General features: G+C 42.7%; 1 protein-coding gene and 1 long non-coding RNA gene across 5 annotated transcripts in view; one reads left to right on the top strand and one right to left on the bottom strand.

Annotated features, from left to right (window-relative positions):
• Nucleotides 1-27999, top strand: part of KCNAB1 (potassium voltage-gated channel subfamily A regulatory beta subunit 1) — a 234994-nt gene that overhangs the window by 163274 nt on the left and 43721 nt on the right. For all 3 annotated transcript variants that reach the window (XM_073359609.1, XM_073359610.2, XM_073359611.2), the window contains exons 3-7: nt 10250-10287; nt 17134-17213; nt 19975-20019; nt 22740-22784; nt 25720-25763. In XM_073359609.1, coding sequence (XP_073215710.1) covers nt 10250-10287; nt 17134-17213; nt 19975-20019; nt 22740-22784; nt 25720-25763 — 252 coding nt within the window. The remainder of the gene's footprint in view (nt 1-10249; nt 10288-17133; nt 17214-19974; nt 20020-22739; nt 22785-25719; nt 25764-27999) is intronic.
• Nucleotides 1320-26225, bottom strand: LOC140917236 (uncharacterized). Of its 2 annotated transcripts, none has more exons than XR_012160757.2 (3): nt 25935-26225; nt 25703-25819; nt 1320-2842 (listed from the first exon to the last, which is right to left on the bottom strand). It is a non-coding gene; the product is annotated as an uncharacterized LOC140917236 (long non-coding RNA). The 2 variants fall into 2 exon arrangements; XR_012160758.2 differs by lacking the exon at nt 1320-2842 and adding an exon at nt 23398-25615.

Raw genomic sequence — 27999 nt, 5'->3', positions numbered from 1 at the left:
GCCAATTCCCTTGCTAGACAGTGCCTGTGTGGGGGAAGTGGATGGGGCCACACTAAAGGACAAGGGTCAGGAGGGGGCTGTGTCTGGCGTGGGGGCCTGTCTCTAGGGGTGCAGCCTTCCGCTCCCCTCCCCAGCCCTTCAGCATGGCCAAGTTCCCTTGCACAGGGTGAGTGAGGTGGGCAGGGTCCTGGCAGCCCGACTGCTGCAGGGAGTGGAAGGCTTCCTCGAGTGCTACATGATGAGTATCGCTCACATACCCAATGGGTACCAGGGGCAGACCTCCCTTCTGCCCTCAGTGGGTACTGGGTGCCCCCCATGGGTACCTGGCACCCCCTCCTGTCTCTGCCACCTGTATGCATCTCTCCTGTCCCAGACCCCTGTGGGTGCCCTCCTGCCACCACCCCCTGTGGGTACTGGGCATCCCTTCCTGTCCCTGCCCCTTCTGGGTACAAGGCACCTCTCCTTCTTCCAGCCCCATACATACCAGGCACCTTTCCTGCTCCCCATGGTACTGGGCACCTCCTCCTTCCCAGGCCCCGGTGAGAATGGGGCACATCGTACTGCCCCCATGGGTACCAGGCAATGTCCCTGCTCCCTTGTGAGTACAGGGCACCCTGTCCTGCCACCTGTGGGTACTAGACACCACTCCCACCCCGCATGAGTACCGGGCACTACCCCTGTGGTACTGGGCACACTCTCCTACCCCAAGCTCCATGTGCTCTGCCCCGGGAGGGGGCCATGCATGGGACATGAACCTCCAAAAGAGACTCCACAAAAACAGTTTGAGAACTTCTGTCCTAAGTCTCAGTGAAGGTACAGGCAAGCTTAGTGTCCTGACACTAAAAAAAATTATAACAAATTGTATTAATTTCGTAATACTCATTCACAGAATCACAGCGATGTACTGAATGCTGCAGGTACCAACTCCAGTGCACATAGGCAGGACTGACCTTCCTGCTAACCCATGGCAGATCAGTAGCATAGTAACAAATGAGATAACTTGCCTCAAGAGCTCCAATTCACTCATTCCCACTATGTGCCTATGGGTTTTCTTGCTGTCCAGTGTTGGCAGGTTTGGTCTCAGCCTTGCCAGTGTCCATTTAAACACTTTAATCTCAAGAGAAACTCTTGGAAGCAGACCAGTTCGGTAATTTAATAATTAGGCATGTGTATATTAAATTCAGTGACAGATTTCTGTAAAGTGGGAGTTTGTTTTAAGCACTGATGTAGAGCCATGCTAATTTCACTTGTATGTAGTCCTTTATTTGGGAATTAATAGCTAGTGTATTGCTAAAAATAAATAAATAAAAAGTGGGTGTGTTATACAGCACTATATATTAATGATAGATTTGTAAAAATGCATGACTATCCTGTAAAGAATGCAGGAGGGGTCAAAAGAAGATCTTCACAGAGACTGGCTGTAACTTCAGTTTTGAACACTGTCTACAGTGGGCTGAAGACCAATTTAAGAAATGGAGTACTTGTGGCACCTTAGAGACTAACAAATTTATTTGAGCATAAGCTTTAAGAAACGTAATTTTAATGTAATTTAAACACAGTTCTAGCTAAATCACTTTCTAACATGGGGCTTAGTCCTGAAAACACTTCTGACCGTGTGCTGTTCTGCCGAAATCAGTGGACTATAATCAGTAGTAAGCACTATACTAATCAGTAGTAAGCACTATAAGCACTTGTAGTGTTCACAGGATCAGATCCAGGGTTTTGTGTGCCGCTGTGGATAAGGCTAAATGGTGTTAAATCACTTTTAATACCATGTTCTAGCCCCTTTCACTGTCCAGGCTAGAACCTATGTTTTTGTTGACAGTTCTAACACCATTTGGTGCCAGCCAAACCATGTTAGAAAATGTTCCAATTGCAACAGAGCTGAAACATGGTTCCTTTACTGTTTACTTTGGACTTTTTCTGTAAAATGTTGCACCATTGCATTTCTGCCAGCAGTAGTAATAGAAAGTACAAAAGGGTGGAGAAGGCTACAGACAGTTGCTGGCATTTTAACCATCATGTCATTTAACCTTTCTCAGAGAATATCTAGATGACACAGTAGTTAAAATGCAGGTGGGTGCTGGTCTGCACTTTTATTTATATTGTGGTGTCACCAGGTACCACAGTGCTAGGCACTGTACAAATATAAAGAAACTGTCCCTGCCCTGAATAACTTACAATCTAAGCAAGCACTAGTGCTGATAGCAATGGTGGGAAATTTTAGGGTAGCAATGGGGGAAAATTCTACAGTAAACATTGCCTCTTCAGTTCCTGGCTGAGCATACACAGGGTTATGATCTCTCACATTCTGTCCATCTTCTGGGTCAACAAAACACCACATTGAATGACATGAAGAGAAGAAAATGTGATTGTTGCTGGCACGCTGACAGTTTTGAACCCATAATGCATTCATCTCAGGGTGCATTTCTGAACTGGGTGCATGATTGGAATTTTTTAAAACAAGTGTTTAAAAGAATTATGCAAGCTAGAGAGCATTGAAATACAACTGGGATTCAAACATACAGCCCCATCGACATTTGATTCAGTGCACACTTCCATTTCATTGTGCAGTATGACCAATGGCCTTCAAAGTGTAATCTATTAGCGTCTCTGGTAAGTTTCACTTTGCAGCCTGTGCTGCAAGCAGAGCATAGAGAGGCTGAGGGAGCATCTGCAAGCTGGATATCTGACGCCGATCACTTGAAGAAAGAAGCAGACTAGGGAGGATATTTCCTGTGAGACTCTTGAGTCCTCTACAACTGCTGACCATGAATACGGGGATTGGAGGGGCTGAATGTCCAAGATCAGCATGAAGGACCACGAACGGAGGGAGCAGTTGCTGCAGGAGAGGCAAAGGGACAGAGATGTGTGGTGGGAAGTGAACCAAGACATTATGGCTTTGCTCAGGCAACAAACTCAGATGTCATAGGATATGATGGAGCTACATGCCCAAAGACCCTGGACACAACAGCCTTCCAAATCCATGGGAAACTCTATGGACACTGCTCCCTATATACCCCAACATGACAAGGGTCAGCATGGCATGAACCCTTTCTCCTGCCATTTCATGCTAGAGGAAAACACAGAGAACCATAACTACATGTACATTGACCTCTGATAAATAGAGGATGAGCCACCAAGCACAGTGCACTACCTGTTTTGCCACATGTTTAAAACACTGTAATATGTTTTTAATATGTAAAACTGTATGTTTAGTTGGTTTTTATAAGTTTGGGTTATCCCCTTATACTGCTGCTAACATGTTTTTATCTTGTATATTTGTACTTTATCTTAGTTTCCTGTATTTTTTTGCACACAATAAAGTTCTGTTTTTTGAAACACAGAGTACCTTTATTAATTTACCTTACCTTAGTTCCTCCTGTTCCATTGACACATTGGGCAGGCCTGTTCCTCCATTGACTATGTCACTCACTAATTGTGATACTTCTTTCTAGGTGATATCCGTGCACTTGTTGTCTTCTGCCAGCTTTTCCTTGGCCTTCCTCATTTGCTCTTTCCCTCATTGTAGGGTGACCACATTTCCCAAAGAGAAAGCAGAATGCCCCCAGCCACTCACCCAAGCTGTCCCACCCCCCACCGCAGGACTGTTGCCCATGGCTAGAACCCTTTTGGGGGGCCCTCAGGAGGCTGTCGGCTTGTCACGGGAACACTGCCGTGCCGCCTCCTCCCCCACCCGCTGGAACGCTGCATCCTCATAGAATCATAGAATATCAGGGTTGGAAGGGACCTCACCCCACTGCAGCTTGGCCTCCCCACTGGGGGAGGAGCGGCTGGCATCTCTGCTCGCCCCCCCCACGTTCCTCCACATTGCACCCCACTTTTTTGACAAAAGTGGGCATTTGTCCTGTTTGCTCTTGCCAGCTGATCAAGTCAACAAAAGCAAACAGGACAAATGCCTCCTTCTGAGAGAAAAAAGTCAGGATAGCCGGGACAGGACTTTGAAAAGGGTCTGTTGCGGCCAAAACGGGACATATGGTCACCCTACTTCACTGGGTACCCAATTCCATGCTTACTTAGCATATCTCCCGTCTTCCATATGTTGTACATATCCCAAATACCTGAGCCCCTTCTTTCTTTGATGATATTTTTAACATGTCCCCTGCTCTGTCAGCTCCCGTACTCTGGCATTTGTTATTTTGTCTTTCCACAATATGTGTTTAGACCACTTATAAATGCCACATTACAAAATTCATAAGAGGCGTCAATAGCCCTCCCCTATTTAAACACTACACACACAGGCACACCAATTTACCAAAGTATTACACAACACTACTGTGGCTAATAGTTAAAATGGTCTTTTAAGGCCTTCCTCAGCTGTATAGCTCCTCAGTTGGCTGTGTCTGGCTGTTCAAATTCAGCAGACAGCCAGTCTACCTCACCCCTCCACCCTGCCTGGTGCCTTTCCCCCTTCGCCTCACAGATATTGCATAGTACACAACATGCAGCTATAACATTAGGAATGTTTGCCTCACTGAGATCAAACCTAGTCATTAAACATCACCAGCAAGCTTTTAATCTACCAAAAGCACACTCATCAGTCACCTGTTGTTGAATCTTTCCTTGGTGCTGGGAAGGCAGCCAGTGTACAGTTTCATGAACGAGGGGAACAAAGGGTATGGTGGGTCCTCCAGAATCACTCTTGGCATTTCAACATCACCAATGGGATTGCATTGGTCAGGGAAGAATGTCCCTGCTTGCATCTTTTGGAAAAGTCCTGTGTTCTTTAAAGACTCAAGAATCATGCATCTTCCCTGACTAGCCCACACTGATGTCAGTGAATCATCCCTGCTGATCCACTAGCACTTGCATAACCCTGTAAAATTATCCCTTTCCCTTTATGTACTCACTGGCAAGATGGGATAGAGGCAGAATAGGGATGTGTGTCCTGTCTATTACCCCACCAGAGTTCAGGAAGCCTGTTGCTTCAAATCCTTCTATTTGATGCACATTGCTGAGGGTCAGAGTCCTGTGCAGCAGGATATGCTTAATGGCCCCTGCACAGTTGGATGACTGTGGCCACCACTGTAAATTTGCTGACTCTGAACTGATTGTCCATTGACTGACCAATAGCAATCCATATTGCAAGCTTCCAGAGTGCAATCGCCACTGACTTCACCACTGGGAATGCAGATCTCATCTAGTGTCCCCGTACTGGAGGGCTGGGGCAGGCTCAGCACACAGATCCAGGACCATGGCCTTTGACATCTAAAAGTTCTGCAGCCACGGCTTGTCATCCCAAACCTGCATTACGATGCAATCCCACCAGTCAATGCTCATTTCTTGGGGCCAGAAGCATCAATCTACCCTGTGGAGTTGCTCTATGAATGCCAGCAGCAACATGACATTTTTATTCACTGTCTCCATCAGCATCCAGTCATCACTGTCAAATTCTCTTCCTCCTTTTCACCACACCATTTGCTGTCATAGTACTCACTGACGTGCCATGAATATGGAAGAATCGTGCATCCTGTGTTAGCAATGGTCATTCGAATTGCACTGAGCTCTGAAGCGTCCATGTTTTGGTCAGAGAAATGGCGAAGACAGGAAAATGGCACACCGTACTGTGCCAGTATTAAAAATGGCATGATAAATTATGGGATGGAATAAGCCTAATGGGATGGAGAAAATGGCAATGTGGAAACTAGTTCTCAGAAATCCCAGGACGAATTGCTGGTATCACACAAAGCAGTGCAAAATGCAAAGCACTGCATTGTGCCAGACGGTAGTGCTGGGCACTCTGGAATACCTACCCGTGGTGTACTGCATTTTCCATCAACACAACTACTCCTGGTGAGGATGTGCAGCACCAATGCAAGCAGTCAAGTGTGTGCGTGCCCATGTGATGTACAAAAGTGGGCGTCTGTATGCCAACGTAACTTACATTGACCAAACTTTGCAGTTTAGACGCAGCCTTAAAGACTTGCTAAGCTGGGCTGCTACACCCACTTCCTTTGTGTGGCATGTGCATCACTGGCTGCAAAGCAAAACTTATGAAAGGCTTGAGTTTTCCTTTGAAGCTCATTGATTGCACAGCAGCACAACAGGGTAGAGCTGTGCAAGAGAAGAACCAGAGAGAAATGACAAAGTGAGGAGCAGATCCATGGGGGATGTGAAGAAGGGTGAGAAGGCTAGACAACAGACCAGAGGGGGAAACAAAAGTAAAGGGGAAGGGCTAAAGAAGAGGGGTAATCAAGAGATGGGTAATGACTCTGTTACCAAAGATAAACTTCCTCTTACAATCTTTACTGACAGATCAGCAACTGAACATACACATCATGTTCTGATTTCAGCTGCACTGGTATAAATCCAGAGGCTCTCCAGTGAAGGAAAAATAATGTTACTTTGGGTTTATAGTGCAGCAACTGAGGTCAGTACTATAATTTTTTATCTTGGGAAATAGCTTAGGCTTGCTAAGGTAAATAAAAACCATTGTTCAGAGCAGATGGAATAGCAGCTGGCAAAGCAGTAGAGTGGTAGCACCAAATCGGGTAAATGTGCCTGGGTGGTGCAAGCAAAAAGCTTCACTGCATGGTTCCAGAATTATTCTGATAGTTTCTGGGTGCACACGTTAACAAAATGAATGCATATGCATCAGGGACTATTATCCTCTTACTGAAAATGGGTAGATCATAACTGTACATCCATTCCTGCTAATGGTTTACTTCCAACAACTAGCATGGAAGTAGAGTTAAATGTCAGTTCTACCCTTCCCCCTGTTAATCCCTAACAGTCCTCAGAAATCAGCTAAAATGTTTGCGGATGGGAGGAACCAAGCTTGCTCAAAATGGCATAGCTCTTTCGGAATTATAAATATAGAATATCGACATTCTACAGAGAAACAATAAGCAGGCACCTATCCCAGTTTACAGATAATTTCAGCTTAAATATTATGCTGTAAATAGACAAGGAGGTTTTCAAAAGTAGCACTACTCCCATTTAAAGATGAGTAAACTAGTGCACAGAGAGATTCGGGCCAACTTCTTGAGGAAAAGATTGCAACATTTCTCCCACTGGCTGATTTTCTTAAAAAGAGTAGCTGCTTGAAGTCGCTCAAAGGGTTGGTATGTTAAAAGTATTTAAGAGTGTTAAAATGTTTCTAGTCCTGCCTTAAGAATCATTTCTTCCACGATGCCCACAAAAATAAACAATACTTTTCATGTATGTATTTAGATTGTGGTGGTGTCTACAGGCCTTATTGTATGAGGTGCTATACACGCATTGAGCACGAGGACGGTTCCTGCCACAGAGGCCAAATCTTTTTTTTTTAAAACAGCTTTATGGTGAACCAAAAGATATGCAATTACCTACATCAAAAGTGTAAGCTTATTAGTTTCAGAGGGGTAGCCGTGTTAGTGTGTATCAGCAAAAACAACAAGGAGGATTTATGGCACTTTAGAGACTAACAAATTTATTTGGGCATAAACTTTCGTGGGCTAAAACGCACTTCATCAGATGCATGGAGTGGAATATCCAGTAGGAAGATATATATTAACACAGTACACAAGTATTCATTGTTTTTGCTGATCTTATTAGTGTAACTCTTGTCCTTCCATCCCGCCAACAGCCTCCTGAGGGCCCCCCGTTTGTTACGGAGTTTGTCAGGCCACTACTAAGCTGTAAACACTTCTATACGTTTCAAATGTGATTTTTGTGTTGAATATTTTGCACTTGATGCAGATTCTTCACTGGATAAAATCGCAAGATAGAAAGGCAAATATCCTGGCTATGTTTACCAAATCTCTTTTTCAGAAGTGCTAGCATTCCCCCCAAGGCATTTAGGTCAGCTTTCCATACATTGTCTGAATGAAATTAACCCTATATAATTTTCTAGCATTAAGGCCTGATCCTGTAATGCTTATTCACATGAGTAATCTGATTGCTGTCAATGGGAAGGTTTGCATGGCCAGGTTCTATATGGTTGAGTTTCAAATTGGAAATGTGTAATATATGTTGTGTTTTATATAAGTAGGCTCTCTCTATAAAATTTTAACTTCTAACTATAGTATAACTAACTCTTCCCTGTGGCAAATTCCTTGCTAAATGTATAGGTGCCCATCAAAAGTAATTGTGTCATCACATTTAATGCATACTACATGTACAAGTGTAACCATGAAGTTCATAGTAAAAGATTATTGTATCTGGATGGTCCTCATTCTTGTATTAAAACAATAACAAATAATTTTATATGTGGTGAATGTGTAATTCCTGAAGAGCTGCAAAAATAAGAACTGTGCTGTACATCAAACTGACATGGTAACTAGGTAACAAAGAGCAAATGGTAGTATGAAATGATTCCCTTTTTTCACACTTCAACACTTTGCTTTCCAGGTCATGTTGTGTAGGCTCAGATATTTAGGACAGAAGCAAGGGCTGTTAAAGCATATACTTATTTGTACTTATTTGCATATACTTAATTGTAGTATGCAGTGTGTGACTTTGATACTTTTTAGAGGCACGGTAATTTTACTTATATTGTCTAATTTTGACAGTAAAAATCCATACTTCGTGAAGCAACCTTCTAAATGATGATACCACAAACACTGTGGTTTAATAAATAGCCAATTAAATCATAACATTCACAGTTCCCACTGAAACACATACTCGTTAGAGAGACAGTGCTTGTTAAGAAAAAAATGACTCAAAGAATTTTTTGGAGGAGGGAAGGAACGGTCAAAATATTTTGTTTTGACAAAATCAAAATGTTGGTTTTTATTTAGACCTTTTATGATATATTATCTTATAGATCGGGGTGGGCAAACTTTTTGTCCCAAGAGCCACATCTGGGTTTGGAAATTGTATGGCTGGCCATGAATGTTCACGAAATTGGGGTTGAGGGCTCTGGCTGGGGGTGCAGGCTCTGGGGTAGGGTCAGAAAAGAGGAGTTCAGGGTGCGGGGGGGGGGGTGAGGCTCTGGGCTGGGGTAGGGGGTTGGAGGTGCGGGCTCTGAGGTGGGGCGGGGATTAGGGGCTTGCGATGTAGGAGGGTGCTCCAGGCTGGGACTGAGGGGTTCAGAGGGCAGGAGGGGGATCAGGGCTGGGGCAGGGGCAGGGGGTTGGGGCTCTGGAGTGGGGCCATAAATGAGGAGTTCAAGGTATGGGTGGGGGCTCCGGGCTGGGGCAGGGTGCAGGGGGTGGGGTGAGGGCTGTGGCTGCGGGGTACAGGCTCTGGGGTGGGGCAGGGATGAGGGGCTTGGGGTGTAGGAGGGTGCTCCAGGCTAGGGCTGAGCGGTTTGGAGGGCAAGAAGGGGTTCAGGGCTGGGGTAGGGGGATGGGGCATGGGAGGAAGTCATGGATGCAGGCTCCGGGCGGCACTTACCTCAAGCAGCTCCCGGAAGCAGCATCATGTCCCCCTCTCTGGCTCCTAAACAGAGGCAATGCCAGGCGGCTCTGCGCACTGCCCCCTCCAAAGGCGCCGCCCCTGCAGCTCCCATTAGCCACAGTTCCCGGCCAATGTTAGCTGGGGGCGCGGTACCTGCGGACGGGGCAATGTGTATTGTCCCCTCGTTGCCCCTAAATTGTCCCAAGCACAAAAATGAGACTGGGAGACAAATACAAAGCAGCTGATCAGGCAGGAAGCTTGAATGGAGCAAGCTGAGTGCTGGGGCAGATCCTCAGCTAGTGTAAATTGTCACAGCTCCATTGACAGGCAGTGGAGCCACAACACTTGACACCAGCTGAGACTCTACCCCTGTGAGTGTGGAAACAGGAAGAAAGGAGAACGGAACTGGAAGCCAGAGTAGGGTTGTGCAGTCTTGAAAGCCAGAATTCAGAAACTTGAACTTGAGGGTTGGTTTAAGAAGAAGAAAGGCCTGTTGAACGTTTATGGAGAGGGAGCTATGGCGATTGCTAGGAGATAGGAAGATGAAATCTATCAATCCTTGACAAAAGTTTTCAGCAGAGCTTAGTATGGGGCTCACTTTAGTTTCAAGTCATTTTCAAACTGATTTAGCTATCAGCAGTGTGCTCTTAAGACATTTCATCCTCCTTCACACCAGATGGAAGAACACCCTACCTTTCTGTGACACACCCCTTTAAGAAATGAAAGCACAGACTTTCTGTGATTCATTGGCCAATTAAATTTAAACAAGCACATCTCATTACAGAGATTGGCCATTTAAAAAAAATAATAATCAAGAGATTACCTGAGGAAAAGTATCATAATTATACTGTGTACTGTAAATTTAAACAAAATCCTTAACAGTAACAAATGATTTTATTCTTTCTAGGGACATGGGTCACATTTGGAGGTCAAATTTCAGATGACGTAAGTAATGTTTGGTTGAAGTAAAACTCATAAAATTGAATAAATGTTTTGTACAAGTCAAGTCATAGCAGAATAAGCAGAGTCTATTTCTGTAACAGGAAATGACAGAGAATTATCATACTCAGGAACAGAAAGTTTGCACTTCTGCTACGTTTCACAAAGTCTTAGTGATTATGACATTTCCAAAGGTTAAATTTAATAAAAAAAACCTTTCCATTAAAAAAATATTCCAAACAGCTATGAAAAGAAGGATCAGCATTTACCTCTGACAGTTGTAATGAGAATCTGATTGTTCCCACAGTAGATGTATGACTTTTTTTTTTTTTGGCATAATGTAAGTAATCCAGTACAGTCATAAATATAGGCACAGTGTCAGCGTATAATGAGGTGCCAGATGATTTTTGACATAAAAAGTATAGATGAAACAACTGAAAATATCTTTGGGCTTTGCACTGACAACACTGACTCTTGGCCGTAACGGATGGTTCTTAATCTCTGCTAATAACCCTTTGAAGGTGCTGTGTAACTGACATATTTTACTAAGCTTTGGGAACTTCATGGACATTAGTTATCCATAACAAAAACTTGCAGCAGCCTCACTCGAAGCACCAGGAGAGAGAAAGTGTCAATAACCTTGGTGGAAGGAGAGAAGTATTGTGTGTTAAGATGTAGAGGATTTTCTAGAAGAGAGAGAAACCATTTTATCTTACAAATGGTGTGTAAGGGACTGATGAAAATATACAATAGCATAACAAAGGGGATTCTTCTTTATATTGCAGTGTTTTAAACACAGAGGGTAAAAACCTGGCCCCATTAAAATCAATGGCAAAAATCCCATTGACTTCAGTGGGCCAGCATTTCAACCTGATCAGCTATTTGTAGGATCAGGCCTTTAGTTATCACTGATATTGATCATTTAAAAACTCCTCATGACTTCTGGTGTTTGTCTTTTCATATGCAGCCTATCAGCTAAAACTAGAGTTGGGCCCAAAACAAAATCCAAGATCTGAACCTCTGCCCCTCCTCTCCAAAACTTTGGGAAAGTTCAGATCTGAACTCTGCAGCTCAGGTCCATCTCTAGTTAAAAAGCAAATCTAAGTAAAACAGTTTGAATAATTGGTGCTTTCAGTTTTATAGAACTCCTGCCTTGGAATTCTGTGATTCAGTCAGTCTAATCTTCCACATTAAGTCAGGGGACAAGGGGCTGAACTCATCCCTGGTTGAAGTGCATTGACTTCAGTAGGCTTACTCCAGGATATATCTGGCCTAATAAGTCTTGTACTCTCACTTATCTAAATGTGGTCATTTTAAAACATTTAATATAGAAAAAAACTATTTCAAAATACTGATGGAACTTTGGTTCAGGTCTATCCCAGGTTGGAACAACCCAAAGTTGTTATCTGATAGCTTCTCAGTGGCCATTGTGAAGTGGGTTGGTGGTCTTGGTACTTTTTTTAGATGGCAAGTGTCTGTCAGTCACCACTGCATTCGAAACTAATTTGCATTCTACCAAGGACTGAATGAGCCATGGACTGAATTCCTCTGTCATCCCTAGAGGCACTCCTTCTGAGTGGGAGTTGTCATATTGGCAGGACCATATGGGGAAGCTCACATTACTATGATCTGTCTGGTGGATCCATAGAAGACTTCAGTCTCCAAGGCTGTCAACCCAGCATATTTCATAAGTGATAAATTCACTAAAAATCAACACAAATGGAAAACCTCTCTTCAGTAAATGTTAGGAATCAGATAGAGTTGAATGGAAAATGATGGGGTTTTAGTATCCTATGAAATTTATTGGAGAATTATATCCCTGCTATAGAATTTTATAGGAAGGTTAAAAAAATTAAGAACTATATCCTTTCTATATTACATTCCATAGAGTTACAGATGAATATCTATAGGACCCTATTACATTTCTATTGGTTTCATCTCTATTAACTGTAAAAGTTTCTTTTCCTGCAGGAAAGAAATTTCCCTTAACACAGGTGAAAGGGATGTTGATATAAATCTATATTCTGGCTCTTCTTGCACTAATGCACAGATATCGTGTGCATATTACTCGGGCTTGTTTTACTGTGGCTTGTAGAAGCTGCATGAGACTAGGTCAGGTCATTATGTCTATCACAAATGGGCTATGTCCTTATTTCCTAAGCAAGACTCCGTAATGTTCCTCCCTACAAAACATCATCTCAGAAGGTTTGTGGGATAGCCAGGACTAAAGTAGACTGGGGTTCTGTTGTGATTATTGGGCCAACAGATTTACCCTAAATTCAACTGTGAAAAGTATAGGAAAGTTCATAAGATGTCACAATAGCCTATGACTTTTTGCCTGCCTGAGAATTAATCATGCAAAATAAGTGAAGTTTTTTCAATAAATCAATGCTATGAACAGGTGCCAGAAAACCAGGCAGAAAAATTGAATTAGCCCAAAGAAAAATGGCCTTTTGACCATAGTAAAGGGCTATGGTGAGATCATACTTTGTAAACAAGAAAATGTGAGAATGAAGTCACCTATGCCAAGTTTGGCTTTATGGAAATGAATTTAACTTAACTCCTTTTGGGGGGTCTTAAAAAGAGACATTGGGAAAAAAAGAAGAATCTTCGTCCCCCCCAGTGCATCCCCCAACCTGCCAGAACTGCAACTCATCTCGACTCATTTCAGCTCCTTCAACCTGAAGTCATGAGGAGCAGATCAGGCCAAGGGACTTTCTTCCTGAGAGGAAAGCAGGCTGGCCGTTGGTCTTGTTTAAGGAACTTTGGTTTTCAACTATGAGTGCTGAAAGTCAGCATATTATCCTGGGACCAACATTGCTAAGACAACAACAGTGCATATCACATTATCATGACATCCAGTACTCAGCCTGGCAGCGGGGATATCTAATTGCCTGCACCTCAGAGGCACATAAGATCCTGTATTGTTTTCCCTTCCCTTTTTGAGTTGCTTTTGCCACTGCCCCCCTCTCCCTCTCTTCCTATTCTATTTCTCACTCTCTTGGCTTTTCATCGAATCCCAACATCAGCTACGCTGCATTCATCCAAGCCTGTCTTGTCTAAGGAGAAAGGATCCAAAGAGATGACATCCTTGACCAGAACATGAACCAGAGTCCAAGCAGTAGGTGTCATGCTCAACTTGCCAGCCAAAGCATCCACTCCAGTGGTCCAGTATTCAAAAAAACATCATTGACAGCCATATTTCTCCCACCTTTTCTATCCTGTCTCTCATCCACCGTGTGTCTATGTTGAAAACAGGAAAAATGAATGCCCGTCGCACATCAGGACTGAGAGTAAAATTAACTTTCTTTTTCATCAAAGGTTGTTTAAAAAAAAAAAAAGAGAGACTGATATTTTAACTCCAAAAGGAGAGAGACTTTGACAGGGTCTAACTAAATTTGTTTTGCATGATCACTAAACCACAGTTTTAATATAAATTCTTGTTTTAATTCTGTGCTCCTTTTTTGTGTGTTTAATCAATAAACTTTCATCTTGAATGAATGCTTTTGGGGGTTTGCCAAGTAACCGAGTAAAACCAAGGCCTTTGTAGAAAATAACCATGACCCTATTGCTGTTAAATGTTAGAGTGAAAGAGTTTACAAACACCTTTAACTCTGTAGGCCTTTGAGGTCAATATCAGTTCTCCACTTGCCCCCAGATTTTCAGGTGTGCATTTATATGCAAGCCTAGCCAGACCTTGGGCCTATATGGTGTGTGTGGAAGAGTGCAGTGCTGCATAAAACTTCCACTATCATTTCCCATCAAGCAATAGCAATGACCCCAAGAGGACCAGTATTTCCTCTCTGCAAAGTGTGTGATTCATGATTTCCTTCAATCTAGGGAGCAGAGTCCAAAGGGCACTCCTAAACCTGGACTCCAACATGCTGACTTGTGCATGAGCTTATTTTTACAGGCAGGAAAAGTTGCCATTGATTTCAATAGGATTATTCAGGTGTGTGAAGTTATTTGTGCAGGGTTAGGACTGTGATTGCAGCTTGCTACCCATCAAGTTTTCATCTGAAACGCCATATTTTAAAAACATTTTTAGTGGTGTGTTTGGTGTCAGATTGTAAGTACCATTGTGGCAGGTTTGAGTCTATTTTGAATAAGTTAAGAAAAAATACCCAGTCTTGAAATGTCCTGCTGACACAACACTCCTACCCTGCTCCATTTGTGATTCTAATTTTTCAGTGCTTAGGAATTCATCCTAAGTCTCTGAATTTTGTTCTTCTGGGAGCACATTTTCTGAGTCTCGATTAAAAAACAAATCAAGTTTATATTCTATAATATTGTAGATATTCTATACAGTATGTATCATTTAAATATTTTATATATTGTATCCTCAGTTCAGGACACACTGAAATGGTAGATATGTCTTACTTCCTCTCATATTCTGATGCACAGGTGGGCAGGAATACATGGTCAATATTTCCAGAAGGTGAGTAGTGATTTTTGGGGGCCCAACCTGAGACTCCATACAGTATGAGAGGAGCTCAGTACTTTCTGAAAATCAGGCCTTTTTAAGATGTCATAAGCTGGGCACTGAAAATCAAGGCACCCAAAATCATTAGTCACTTTTAAAAATCCCATCCATGTATTCCTTGGGGATCCTATCATAACCACACTGACTTCTGGGGATTACACTCCATCTGAGACATGAAATTAAGTTTCTAGGAAAGGGGTGCCTCTAGGAGCTGAAGAAATTTGATTCCTCCTGATATTGGGCAGCTCTGTTAGCTGGACCACTGAGCCAGCCCACTTTACATTTCACAATCCATTTTGGTCAAAAACCAATTAACCATATAACTAACTGGGGCTGGCTGTGGTTGCTTTAAAACAATTGTTTTCCTTTAGAAAACCGGGAGAGTCTGAACTGCTGGTTCCTCTTCATCCCTCCTTTTTGCTGGCCAGGGCTCTGTGCTTCGTTGCAGCTGCTCTCCATTGAAGCACTTGATGCTTTCAGAGGAGCGCAGCAGTGATTTGGAAATGCAGCGCTGTATTTTAATAGTCCGTTAAAATTACCAAAATAAAACAGTGCACAATCAATTCACCGCTGCAGTGCTGCCATTCACTTCAACTGGAAAGCAGCCGAAACCAAGCAATTACCTTAAAATCAGTCCAGTTTGTCTTCCAATCTCCTGCACAAAGAGCAAAAGAATAGCGCAGATGTGCAAAAGTCAGACATGCTCCTAAGTCTCCCTTATTAAACAATTGTAGGTCCAGGGGATGTTACAAGCAGCTGTAGTTCATCTCACACCACATTCTGTCTCCTTTGGGAACTGCAAAATGTATATCAAAGTCCAATGTCAGCTGCAAAAACTGCACAGTGTATTTTGCAGAAAGAAAACTGTTACTTCAGATGTGTTGTACAAACATGTACGCCACACAAACAGCCTTGGCCATAGCTGCTGTTATTGCTTTGTACGCTAATAGGACGAACAGGGCTATACAATTCCTCTTTACTAGAAGCAGCAAGGAGTCACGTGACCTTCATAACAGCCTTTAGAATGGCTAGGCTTGTCAGCCGGCCTTAATGACTGAGGGAAAGGAAAGAACTAAGCAGGGCTTGTGGAATTGTTGTTTTTATTAGATATATTTCCTGCAGTCTAGCTGTTGTTGAAAACTCACACAATCGCCATGTTTAAGCAACATCATTGTGTTAGAAACCAACAATGGCAATTACATTCAGTGCTACTTCCTCACCTAGATACTGTATTGCAGCATATCCGAGGGTCATTCTCTGCTCAGTATATATGTATAACTACTACAAATGCCCATGGGAAATTCTCCTCTCAGGTGTAATTCCTACCCCTCCTCCACACGTACTGGGGTTCTAGATGGCGTGCAACCCATGTGTTTCTCGGGTAGTTGTGCAAGAGACCCTCTGCAGTAGGGAACAGAACTCTGCAGCAGCTTAGCAGCCTGTAGGGGAGGATTCTTTCCCCCACTTCCCTGCAGAGAATCCAAGCACACGTGCTGCGTATTCGGGCTGAATGCTGACTGCCACTCCTTCAGTAACACTGGTGAAAATCCAGGGAAGCTTCACTGCCTTCAGTAGATTATGTTGGATTTAAACCTGTGAAACTGAGAACAGAATTTAGCCCTTTGCTTTTTGCCTGTAACAACTTATGTTGGCTTAAGAGCAGTGCCCAGGCACAATGGGACGATTTAAGGACACAGCCTTAAATCAGCCTCAATTCCATTGATTTTTGGTATGTGCTGCGCTGCATTCCCCCATCCCAAGCCACAGATGAGGCCCTAACATACCATAGTCACCATTAGGAACACTTCCCACTTAGTTCTGAATGCAAGTCAAGGTGTTAAGACTGTTCCATAAAGCCCTGTTTGGTTAATGTCCCAGCTACCTGAGACTGCCTCTCCACTCATGCTTCTGTCACTTTTGAAATCAGCTGAGATGCTCCTTCAGCCCCTAGATTTGAATATCTGTGGGACGGAGTCAGAGCCCTGTGGATGGTGGGCCTTTGGCTCTGGAACTTGCTTCCCCTACTATCTGTCACAAACTGCCTTCTGGCCTCCTTTTGTCTGAATGTAGTATGGGGAATTCTGGGGTTTCATGCTGGTTTCTACGTGAGTCAGTAAATTCTATTGCATTTGTACATGCACTGAGTGACTCTGATTAGAGCACTATATAGCTAAAAATAAATAAATACACTTGGGGATATATCTGACCTTTGGATAACAGGGTTTTAATTAACTCTGGTTCAGATAATCACGTTTTGACCAAAGGTCCACAGCCCTGCTCCTTGGGGCAGATGGTGAGTAGCATGTCAGGCATGCTGGGGATTGTTTCTGCAGCCACTTGACTAATCGTATGTCTCTGGCTTCCCTAAGGTTGCTGAACAGCTAATGACAATCGCTTATGAGAGTGGAGTAAATCTTTTTGATACAGCGGAGGTGTACGCAGCTGGAAAGTAAGTGTGTGTGTGTGTGGCTCAAGGTGTTGGAGTGTTCTACGCAGCCAAGTTTCACTTTGTTTAACTACTGTACCTATTTATTCACCACCAACCTAACTCAGCCTTTAAACAAATGCAACTACAGAAGTGTATCAGGTTCTATTTTCAGTTACTCTGGTGTAAATCTGGAGTAACCCTATTGACTTTTATGGAGTTACTGCAGATCGGCACTAGTGTCATTTAAGGTTTATTTTGACATATGTAAATGTATACTGGGACGCACTGGAGTAGTGCACTAAGACACTTCATAGGAGGATGATCTGCCTTGGATTTTGGGTGTTCCCAGTTTAGTTATGTGTTCAAACTCTAGATTAAACATCCTTGCAAACAAGAGCAAGTCACCCAACAGGGGGCCTTGCTTGTAGAGGTCTGATGTCCTACTGCTTTGCCAGTGTGAAAGATTGGCTTTAGAAACAGGTAAACCCTGATGTTACATATTCCCCTTTTATGAAATTCAGTTTGATCCCAAGTCCCTTTGTGCCCCCAGCCTCTTAGGAAGTTATTGAACTTCACCCCAGTTTTATCTCGCTAGAGGTTTTGGGGGTCCCCCAAGAACTTAGTAAAATTGGGGTTTAGCGTATACCCAGGGTAACAAAGTGCCACAAACTGTGTGAAAAGCGGGGCTTTTCTTTCATAGTGCTTCTTGTGAAATGTTTTTTCCTCTCCAGTTTTCAGAGTTCGCTGGGTGCTTTTTAAGGTTCTACCATACCATACAATACAATGAGCATAGCTCAGGTTTGCAGACTTTGACAAGTCTTTCAGCAAACCTGGCCCAAGCTCCTGATTTGGCGATTGGATGTGAAAATTTGGCACTCCCCTCCAGGTGAAACACTCACCATGCTGCCGGGGTGATTTCTGCTCTACTCCACACCCTGCCCTTGTCCTACAATGATACCTTAATAAACACCATTTTTCTAAAAAACAAACGCTGCTTATGTGGAACCTCATATTTCCTGTGAGAGAGACTGGGACATCTGTGTTCTTTTTTCCTCTTCCACCTCTCAGGCAGGCACCTATCCTCTTGCCAGGAATAGGGTACTTGGCTGCATTTTTCCCTGTTTCAACTTGAGCAGGGAACAGAGAGGGCTCCATATGCCGGGCCACCTCCTAAAGAGTGCATTAATCACTTCTGCAGGGCCTACAGCCATGGCCATCTTTAAGCTGGGGGCAGAGGGGTGGGACTCTTTGTCCAGTGTCAGTTATATGTAGTTACATCAATGCCATTGTGCTGGCAAAGAAGAAAGTGGTCCCCTGCCAAAAACTTTTAAATCAAGTCCTGATTTTTTAGTGGAAGATAATGGGCCAGATCCTCAGCTGGGTAAATCATCCTAACTCCATTAACTTCTGTGCCAGTTTATACCAGCTGAGATTCCAGCTCAGTATCCACACTGAGAAAATAAACAGAGAACCTATTTTGGGTTCCCATTCTCGAAGGAGAGAACTGGATTAGACTAACAAGTCTAAGTGCATTGCTTGTATCTCACATGTAACCTACTCTGTGCATTTCACTATTGATGAATAGAGCCCCTCCCCGGCACATTGGAAAGTTGGTGCCTGTAGTTCCAGCCCCGGAGTTGGTGCCTAGACAAGGAGCTGCATAGTAACTTCTGAAGAGCCGCATGTGCTCCGGAGCCACAGGTTGGCCACCCCTGCTTCAGAGAGAGGGCATTTTCCTGCAGTCTCCACTACAAATAAATCCTCAGTCTGTTCTCTTCTCTCATGGGCTCCCTGATTCTTATAGAAAAACCAGCACTTAAAAGTGCTTTCATCCCCCTGGTTTGTGTTCACTACATTGCTCCCCTTCATTTCACTCTCTATTCAGCTCTGTTTCTTGCATGGACAAAATGACCTTCAGCTGACTTTGTGTACACACCCAAAATGTCATGGGCCAGATCCTGGCCTCCATGAAGGTGGCTTTGTACCACTCAGCCTTAAAACTGACTAACTTTAAAAAGAACAAAGCCCTACTTGCAGGGTTGTGTTTTGGATGAACGTGCCCTGATGCACAATGGGGCTGAAGGAAGAAAACCCTAACATCAACACATGCTTCAAGGCGATACTGGCAACGTAGTCTCTGCTGGCCATTCTCCCATTTGTGGGTAACAGGCCAACTTCCCTCCTCCACATCCCCCGGTGTAGACCCAGTATAGATGTCACTTGAGCAGTCCTCACTCAGGCTGATGCACAGTTTCTCAGCTGCCTGGGTCACCCGCCCAACAGAATGACATTTCTGCAGCATTTGGGCCATATGGGCCCGTGCAAGACAGTTAAGGATTTGGCTTATAATTTTCTGCAATGTGTTTGGTAGACATTCTATAGCTAAATTGAAACTTCAGTGTGTTTCTGACCAATCACTGTCTGACTTTGTGCTGATGTTTGGAGAGGGGAGAAATGCCATAATTAAAAACAAATCAGTTGACTTTACAAGTGTGACATTTATATTGATTCGGCTTAGCACAGGGCACTGAATTGTTAAATTCCAACTCTCTGCCTCATAAGGTCAGTGCAAAAAAGGCACATTCAGGTCAGCAAGGACATGGGGCAATGTGTCAAACAGAAAAAAATAAAGGTTGAATGTGAGCAGATTTTTTTTATGTTACGTATCGGTGCTTATGGCAGAGACTTCCAATGAATAATTGGTTTCATGGTTTACTTTATGTTGAGTGCATTCTTGTCTTTAAAGTATTTTATACTCAAGTGCATTTTTTTTCCTCCCCAGGGCTGAGCTGATTCTGGGAAGCATAATCAAAAAGAAGGGCTGGAGGTACTGTATAGATTTTAGAGCCTGCCTGACAATTACTGCAATTGAAGTCAATGGCAAAACTCCCTTTTACTTCAGGGGTAGAAGATCAGGACCACAGAACATATCTGAATTCTTTTGTTTTAAAAAACAGTAGCTTTTTTAACATGTGCTGGATCCGGTAGCTGGTTGGAAAAGCTGGAATAAAAGTCCTAGGCAGAGCTGGTGGCACTTCCTATTACTAAGATTGCCCGATGCTTCCTGTTATGAACCCCTGTTTTCAGTTGTGGTTTATAATTTTGCCAAACTTCGTTTGGGATAAAATTTTCCATAACAGGTGTCTGTCTTGGGCAGAAATTTTTTTGGAAAGATTCAGCCATTTTTGAGAACCGGGTTGGGAAAAAATATGTTGTTTTACTGTTAGGAAAAGTTAGAAAATACCAGAATTCAGGTTTTCTGTGCAACCGTAATTCAGCTCCCTTGGGTGTTACATTATGATACAGTCTTTAATAGCATCATTGTCACACTATTTTTTTCCATAGGACCCCTGCCTCCTTCAGTGCACAGTATGGACCTGTTCTGGGGATCAATCAGGTTGCTGTGAAGGAGACTTTTGTCTGTAGGTCTCCAGCCTCATTTGTTCTAGAAGCTGGAATGTGCAGTGATTGAGGCAGGGGATTGCAGGAAGAGAAAGGATGGGCTCCTGGTTAAGGCAGTTGAATGCTGCTCTGGAAAACTGGAGGGTGTTTTATCCCTACCTTTTCGACAGAGTTTCTATGTGATGCTGGGCAAGTCACTTAAACCAAACTTTTCATAGGTGGTCTCTAATTGTGTGCTCCTCATTTTCTGGGTTCCCGGCTTGAGACTGCTTGACTTTGCAATCTTAGCAATGGGTTTTTTTCCCCATGTAATGTTATATATAAAGAGATAGAAAGCATGATGGGATTTCTTTTTGAATACCTCATATGAGATTAGACCTAATTTAAATGATTCATTCATGTGTGTACACTAGAATGTATTTGTGTAGCTTAAGTGGCATTTACATGATCTTTAAAGATCTCCACTATCTGTCCTGTTCATCCCTTCACTAATCAATGATCCCAATGGCATTCCAATTCTCAACACATCAAATATAAGTATACTTTAGTGGGATGATTATTCAAGAGAGACTCAGTGTGCTGCAGAACAAAGTACAAAGTACAAATAAAAAATCCTGTAGCTGCTCTATATCATTAATCTCTTCAGGATCTATGCAGCATTTTAAGAGCTACTCTAAAATTAAAATAATTTTTATTATCTTAAACAAAAATGGGGAGATTTTCTAAAAGGATGCCTAAGCTGTACACACTGCTACATGTTTTTGCCCCTTTGAATATATTCAAGGTAGGCACCTGGGGCACATTTTTAAAGGTATTTAGGTGCCTAACTCCCTAGGGAGTTACAAATCTGTCCCCTAGGGATAAGGTCAGAACCAGTTCTTTTTTAAGTCAGTGGCAGAAATCTCATTGACTTTACCAGGAACAAACCCCTGTTCTTGAAAACTTGCCCCCAAAATGTTCAGGCTTGTTTATGTAGTGCAGCCGTTTTGTTCAACTATACGTTCTGTGTGTGCATATTTAATGGAATTCACTGTCAGCAAGTGTGTCTAATACTTGCTGTGTTATTTTCTTAAGTATTTTAAACTATGAAACATATTTTGTTTAATCTTCCTTGCTGCAGTCCTGCACCTGATTGAAGTCAGAACAAAATACTGGGCCCTGTTCAGTGTTCATTTAAATCATTGGGAGCCTTTCTATTGATTAATAGCCATGGGTCAGGCCCTTGGAGAGCGGTTGACAAAGATTTTGTTGTATACAGCAAAGTATTTTCCAGCCAATAGATCTTTGTTTTAGTAATACAGTACATTGGAGTTTATAGACAAACTTAGCAAATGGATCATTCTTTTGGTTTTAATATCTCAAGGTCACTGTATAACAATATTCATACTGCTTCTCATTAAAGTAGTTTCATAACAGTAATTTACATCAGATGCTTTTGGTGACGTTTTCTACACTCTTTTCTCTTGACACAGCAGCATTATTGAAATCGCCAGAATAGTTTGATGTTTATCATTAACCACTGTGGGTTCTTGTGACACTGTAATGCCTAACTGCTTAGCAGCAGCTACAGGCAGAGCATGTTTTGTTTTTCTGGAAGAGTTAAATGCTGAACTGAGCATTTCTGATTTTTCTCTCACTACCATCACTTTCACACTAGTTAACTCCATTGATTTCAATGGAGTTGCAGCTGATTTACACAGTTGTGAGAGGAGAATTGGCCCCTAAATCTTAAGGAAAATACTAACTTTGCTTATATCTCAGAGTACAGAAGCTACTTTCCTTATTTATTTTAGGGTCCACATTTTGTTTACAATGTAACAAGGTTGTACTGCATTATTGATCAAACAATGAAAGTTTGATCATCTACGCTTGGACTGGTATAAGAAAGTGTGTATATATAGTTATTCATTAGAAGCAATCAGAACATAGAGCCATAGTTATGCATTGTCCTCCAGGCTAAAGTTAAGAACCTTCAATTGAGAGTCTCCTTTGAAGACAAACCTTATGACTGCTTTAGCTGTAAATAAAAAGAAATTGCCACTTTGGGAGTGGAACAACACCTAAAAAGGGTGGCTTTTGTTTTGATCTTTACTCCATATGCCTGTTAAAAACAAAATTGCAACCCACTTTCTTTTTTATGTATAGGAGGTCCAGTCTGGTCATAACAACAAAACTCTACTGGGGTGGAAAGTAAGTTTTATAATTGTTTTGTTTCAGATAATACAGTTTAATTCTGCATGGCTTTATCCATTTAAGGCAGGGGTGGGCAAACTTTTTGGCCCAAGGGCCACATTGGGGTTGCAAAACGGTATGGAGGGCCGGGGAGGGAATGCTGTGTCTCCCCAAACAGCCTGGCCCCTGCCACCTATCCTCCCCCTCCCACTTCCTGCCCCCCCTCAGAACCTCCAACCCATCCAACCCCATGTGCTTTTTGTCCCCTAACTGCCTCCCCCCGGGACCCCACACCCTATCCAACACCCCCTGCTCCCTGTCCCCTGACTGCCCAATCCCCAATCCACACCCCTGCCCCCTGACAGGCCCCCTGGGATTGCCGACCCATCCATCCCTCCCCCACTCCTTGTCCTCTGACAACCCTCTTCCAGGACCCCCATCCCTAACTGCCCCCCCAGGATCCCACCCCCTATCCACCCTCCCCCTCCGCTCCCTGTCCTCTCTGACCCCCTGGGACCCTACCCCCTATCCAATCCCTCCTGCTCCCTGTCTCCTGACCGTCCCCCTGAACCTCTGCCCCATCCAACTGCCCCCTATCCCCTGACTGACCCCCGGGACCTCCTGCCCTCCCCCCATCCCCTTACCCTTACCAGGCTGCTCAGAGCGGCAGGACAGGCTTATTTGAAAGCCTGGGAAGTGGGCGGGCACAAGGTGCGCTGCTTGCATGGCGGCGTGGCTGCAGGGGAGGGGGAACAGCAGGGGAGGGGCTGGGAGCGAGCCTCCTGGGCCGGGAGCTCAGGGGCTAGGCAGGACGGTCCCGAGGGCTGGATGTGGCCCGCAGGCCATAGTTTGCCCACCCCTGCTTTAAGGCAACCAAGTTATATACAGGTTAGTGAAATCTCGGGGCTAATTTATTCTCATTTGAAGATGACTTTTAAAGAAGTCAGTGCTCAACAAAGATATTAACCTGGCATTAGACCCTAGCAAATGGTACCAAAAGGAATAACCCCTCTGCACTCTTTTGATGCAAGATAATTAATTTAGATTGTTCAAGTACAGTCTCTTAAACTTCCATTTCCAAAACATGGATGAAATCAGAAGGAGCACAACCAGCATAATACTACGCAGGAGGAAAGCTGCCCAACCCTGCCAACATGATAACGTTTTATTTAACACGGGGTTAACTCAAACCCACAGGTCAGGGAGATATTTTTAAGATCACTCCCCGCAGTGAGCTCAGATAAAAAAGACCATCTTGTTTGAGATAAAAATGAGCCATTTCTCTCTTAGTGTTGAGCTAAATGAAAGAGAGTTTGCCCTCTGTTGTGGGCTTGAAGCACAAATTTTACTGGTTTCAGAGTAACAGCCATGTTAGTCTGTATTCACAAAAAGAAAAGGAGTACTTGTGGCACCTTAGAGACTAACCAATTTATTTGAGTGATCACTTTAGATAAGCTATTACCAGCAGGAGAGTGGGGTGGGAGGAGATATTTTTTCATGCTTTGTGTGTATATAAAAAGATCTTCTACACTGTCCACAGTATGCATCCGATGAAGTGAGCTGTAGCTCACGAAAGCTTATGCTCAAATAAATTGGTTAGTCTCTAAGGTGCCACAAGTACTCCTTTTCTTTTTGCAACTTTTACTGGCTGAATTTACTTCTGATATGTTACCAGTGTTTGAACTATTGGTTAAATTATTCAAAGAAATTTAACGAGTTTTGCTTTTCAAACTCTGTACAACCTTTCTGTCTGTCTGCCTTCCTTCCAATCTGATCTGTGCAGTGTATTTTGTAACACACTGAAATCAAAGTCTATCAGAATGTCTAAGAAAAAATGTAAAGTTTACTCCATATCATAATTTATAAAAACTGCAACATGTGGAACTGGGAGGTTTTCTTTGGACATGTTCTATAAAAGAGTAAAATGATTTTGTCATTTCACTGAAGTTATTTATCATAAATTTTGAAGCTGGAGAGAGAGGATATAGGTTTTGGCTTCTCCAGCAGAGTCTGGATATAAATAAGAGAATGCTATGCATTTCAGTACTGTAGATTTATAGCAATGGTCTAGTTTTACTTTATTGAGCCATTGCTTTGCTTCAGACTCAAAATATGGTTGATATGCTACAAACACATACAAAATTAAACAGTCTGTAAGAAAGATTATAAAATGTAATATTGCCTCTAAATCTAGTTTAGATTTGAAATATGGGCCACATAAAATGGATGTAATTTCTTGTAGTTTTTCCTTAGAAGTGAGATGTCTACAGAATATACACTACGCAAAGAGACTGTGTCATTGTTTAACAACTTTGGGCCTGACCCTGCAGTCCTTACTCAAGCAAAATTCCTATTGACTCATCCTAATAAGGACTGCGGTATCTCTGAAAACCCATATTAATTACTTTGTTGCAGTTCATAAAACTGACTGTATGTCTACATTTGAGGGAAAAGCAATTATTCTATTTTATATCTTTTTGGAATAGTTGTCAAAAGGTGGTGTGAACAAGAAAGTTTCAATAAGGTTGTTCTGAAGAGACCAGTTAGGACAGGGGATTGAATCAAATCCTAGTCCACCAAATTTAATTGAAGCTTATATTGGTTTTTGCTTCATCTTCCAATTAAACTTAATCACTGCATTCTCCCACTTCTAAAAGAATGATACATTGCATGTCAGGTTGTACATTACTATAGAAAGGATGAATGTTCCTCGGTTATTATTAATATGAATTTTGTTGCTTCTGGATGCTCTTGTCTCTGGGGTTTGGTTGTTTGTTCTCCAGTGAAGGGTAGCTCTGTTATTTGAGTTCTAATTTTCTCATTTCTCAAACATTCAAAGCTTGTTCTGACTGGAATATAAAATTAGCAAATCTAAGAACATCAGTTCTTTAGAAGTCTTATAATAATAATAACACCCACACTAATAGTAATTTTACCTGGTGTATCTTTGCAGAGCTGAAACAGAAAGGGGGCTTTCAAGAAAACACATCATTGAAGGTATGTGCTGTAAATGTGCCTTATCCATTCCAAGAATCCATCTGGCTTAAGGAACACTTTGAATAAGGAAAAAACAAAGATGAGATTCACTCCACTTGCATGAAGCCCAAGTATTCAGACTCAGTGCAGATGGAGTGTGAGGATGAAGAGAGGTGAAATTCACGTCCCAACCTGGGCCAGTGTGTAGAGCTGCTTCTCCAAACTGTGGGCTGGAATAGCAGTCATAGTCCCTCCATGGTTTTTTGGGCATTGGGACATAAAAGTGGATCCACAGCCCCTCCCCTGTGCTGGCCTCCCCCAAATTGATCTTCCATGCCGGTTCCATTTCTTGATTGGAGATCAGTTTGTGGCAAGCTGGGGCTTCTCAGGCACTCCACTGCAGCTGCTCAGCCAGCCAACCTCTTGTGCAGTCCCAGTTCAGTGCCCTAAGTGGAGCAGAGGGCCTCATGCTAGCTCTCTGCACAAGGGGTGAAGAAATGCAATGCATACAAGAAACTTCAAATACTTTACGTCTTCAACATTTGCTTTTTAATCATTGATTTGTTAAACTTATTCATAAATGATCTGGAGAAAGGGGTAAACAGCGAGGTAGCAAAGTTTGTTGACGATACTAAACTGCTCACGATAGTTAAGACCAAAGCAGACTGTGAAGAACTTCAAAAAGATCTCACAAAACTAAGTGATTGAGCAACAAAATGGCAAATGAAATTTAATGTGGATAAATGTAAAGTAATGCACATTGGAAAAAATAACCCCAATTATACATACAATATGATGGGGGCTAATTTAGCTACAACTAATCAGGAGAAAGATCTTGGAGTCATCATGGATAGTTCTCTGAAGAAGTCCACGCAGTGTACAGTGGAAGTCAAAAGAGCAAACGGGATGTTAGGAATCATTAAAAAAGGGATAGAGAATAAGACGAAGAATATCTTATTGCCCTTATATAAATCCATGGTATGCCCACATCTTGAATACTGCATACAGATGTGGTCTCCTCGTCTCAAAAAAGATATACTGGCACTAGAAAAGGTTCAGAAAAGGGCAACTAAAATGATTAGGGGTTTGGAACGGGTCCCATATGAGGAGAGAGTAAAGAGGCTAGGACTTTTCAGCTTGGAAAAGAGGAGACTAATGGGGGATATGATAGAGGTATATAAAATCATGAGTGGTGTGGAGAAAGTGAATAAGGGAAAGTTATTTACTTGTTCCCATAAGAACTAGGGAGCCACCAAATGAAATTAATGGGCAGCAGGTTTAAAACAAAAGGAAGTTCTTCTTCACTCAGCGCACAGTCATCCTGTGGAACTCCTTGCCTGAGTTGTGAAGGCTAGGACTATAACAGGGTTTAAAAGAGAACTGGATAAATTCATGGAGGTTAAGTCCATTAATGGCTATTAGCCAGGATGGGTAAGGAATGGTGTCCCTACCCTCTGTTTGTCAGAGGGTGGAGATGAATGGCAACAGAGAGATCACTTGATCATTACCTGTTAGGTTCACTCCCAGTGGGGCACCTGGCATTGGCCACTGTTGGTAGACAGGATACTGGGCTGGATGGACCTTTGGTCTGACCCAGTATGGCCATTCTGATGTTCTTATGTTCTTAAACAAATCCATTCAGCAATCTGTGACATATATTATTGTATACAGTTTTTTCAGGTATATTGCTCACCTGAACCCCTCATTAATTACACCACCTATCTCCCAGTATTGCTTGCCTTGTGCAGACTGCTGGAGGTTTAAAACATTGTTCTTGCGAATATGCCTGATCCTATTCTTTATAAAATGAATAGGAGTTCAATGGGATCAGCCCCAATATTTGCATTTGTGAAGTCTGAGTGAGTTTTAAATTATCCTGTTGTCGCCTCTTGTTGGCTGTTTACTGACTGGGGATTTTGATCATGCTAGATAAATTTCCTTTCACTTGATCTGTTCAATAAAATGGCAAAAATGACTGGATATGGCAAAAAAGGCTGAAAAGAATCTGTGATTGTACCGACCTCTTTACTGAAAGAAGAGAAGCATAAAGGAGAGAGGGAGAATTTGAGAGGGGCAGGACCTGAGCACACAAACCGAAACAAAGAACTCCTCTTGGTTTTGTGTATATGAAAAAGTTTAAAATCTGTGGGCAAGCCCCCGGTTGGTGAATGTCAATGTAGCTCCATTGAAGTCTCCGGAGCTCTGACGATTTACACCAGCTGAGGTTCTGACCCATAATCTCTTTTGAAATCTTTCT

The sequence above is a fragment of the Lepidochelys kempii genome, chromosome 9 (genome assembly GCF_965140285.1).
Source record: "Lepidochelys kempii isolate rLepKem1 chromosome 9, rLepKem1.hap1, whole genome shotgun sequence".
Classification (NCBI taxonomy): Eukaryota; Metazoa; Chordata; order Testudines; family Cheloniidae; genus Lepidochelys; species Lepidochelys kempii.
This window is presented reverse-complemented; position numbering and strand designations above follow the sequence as displayed.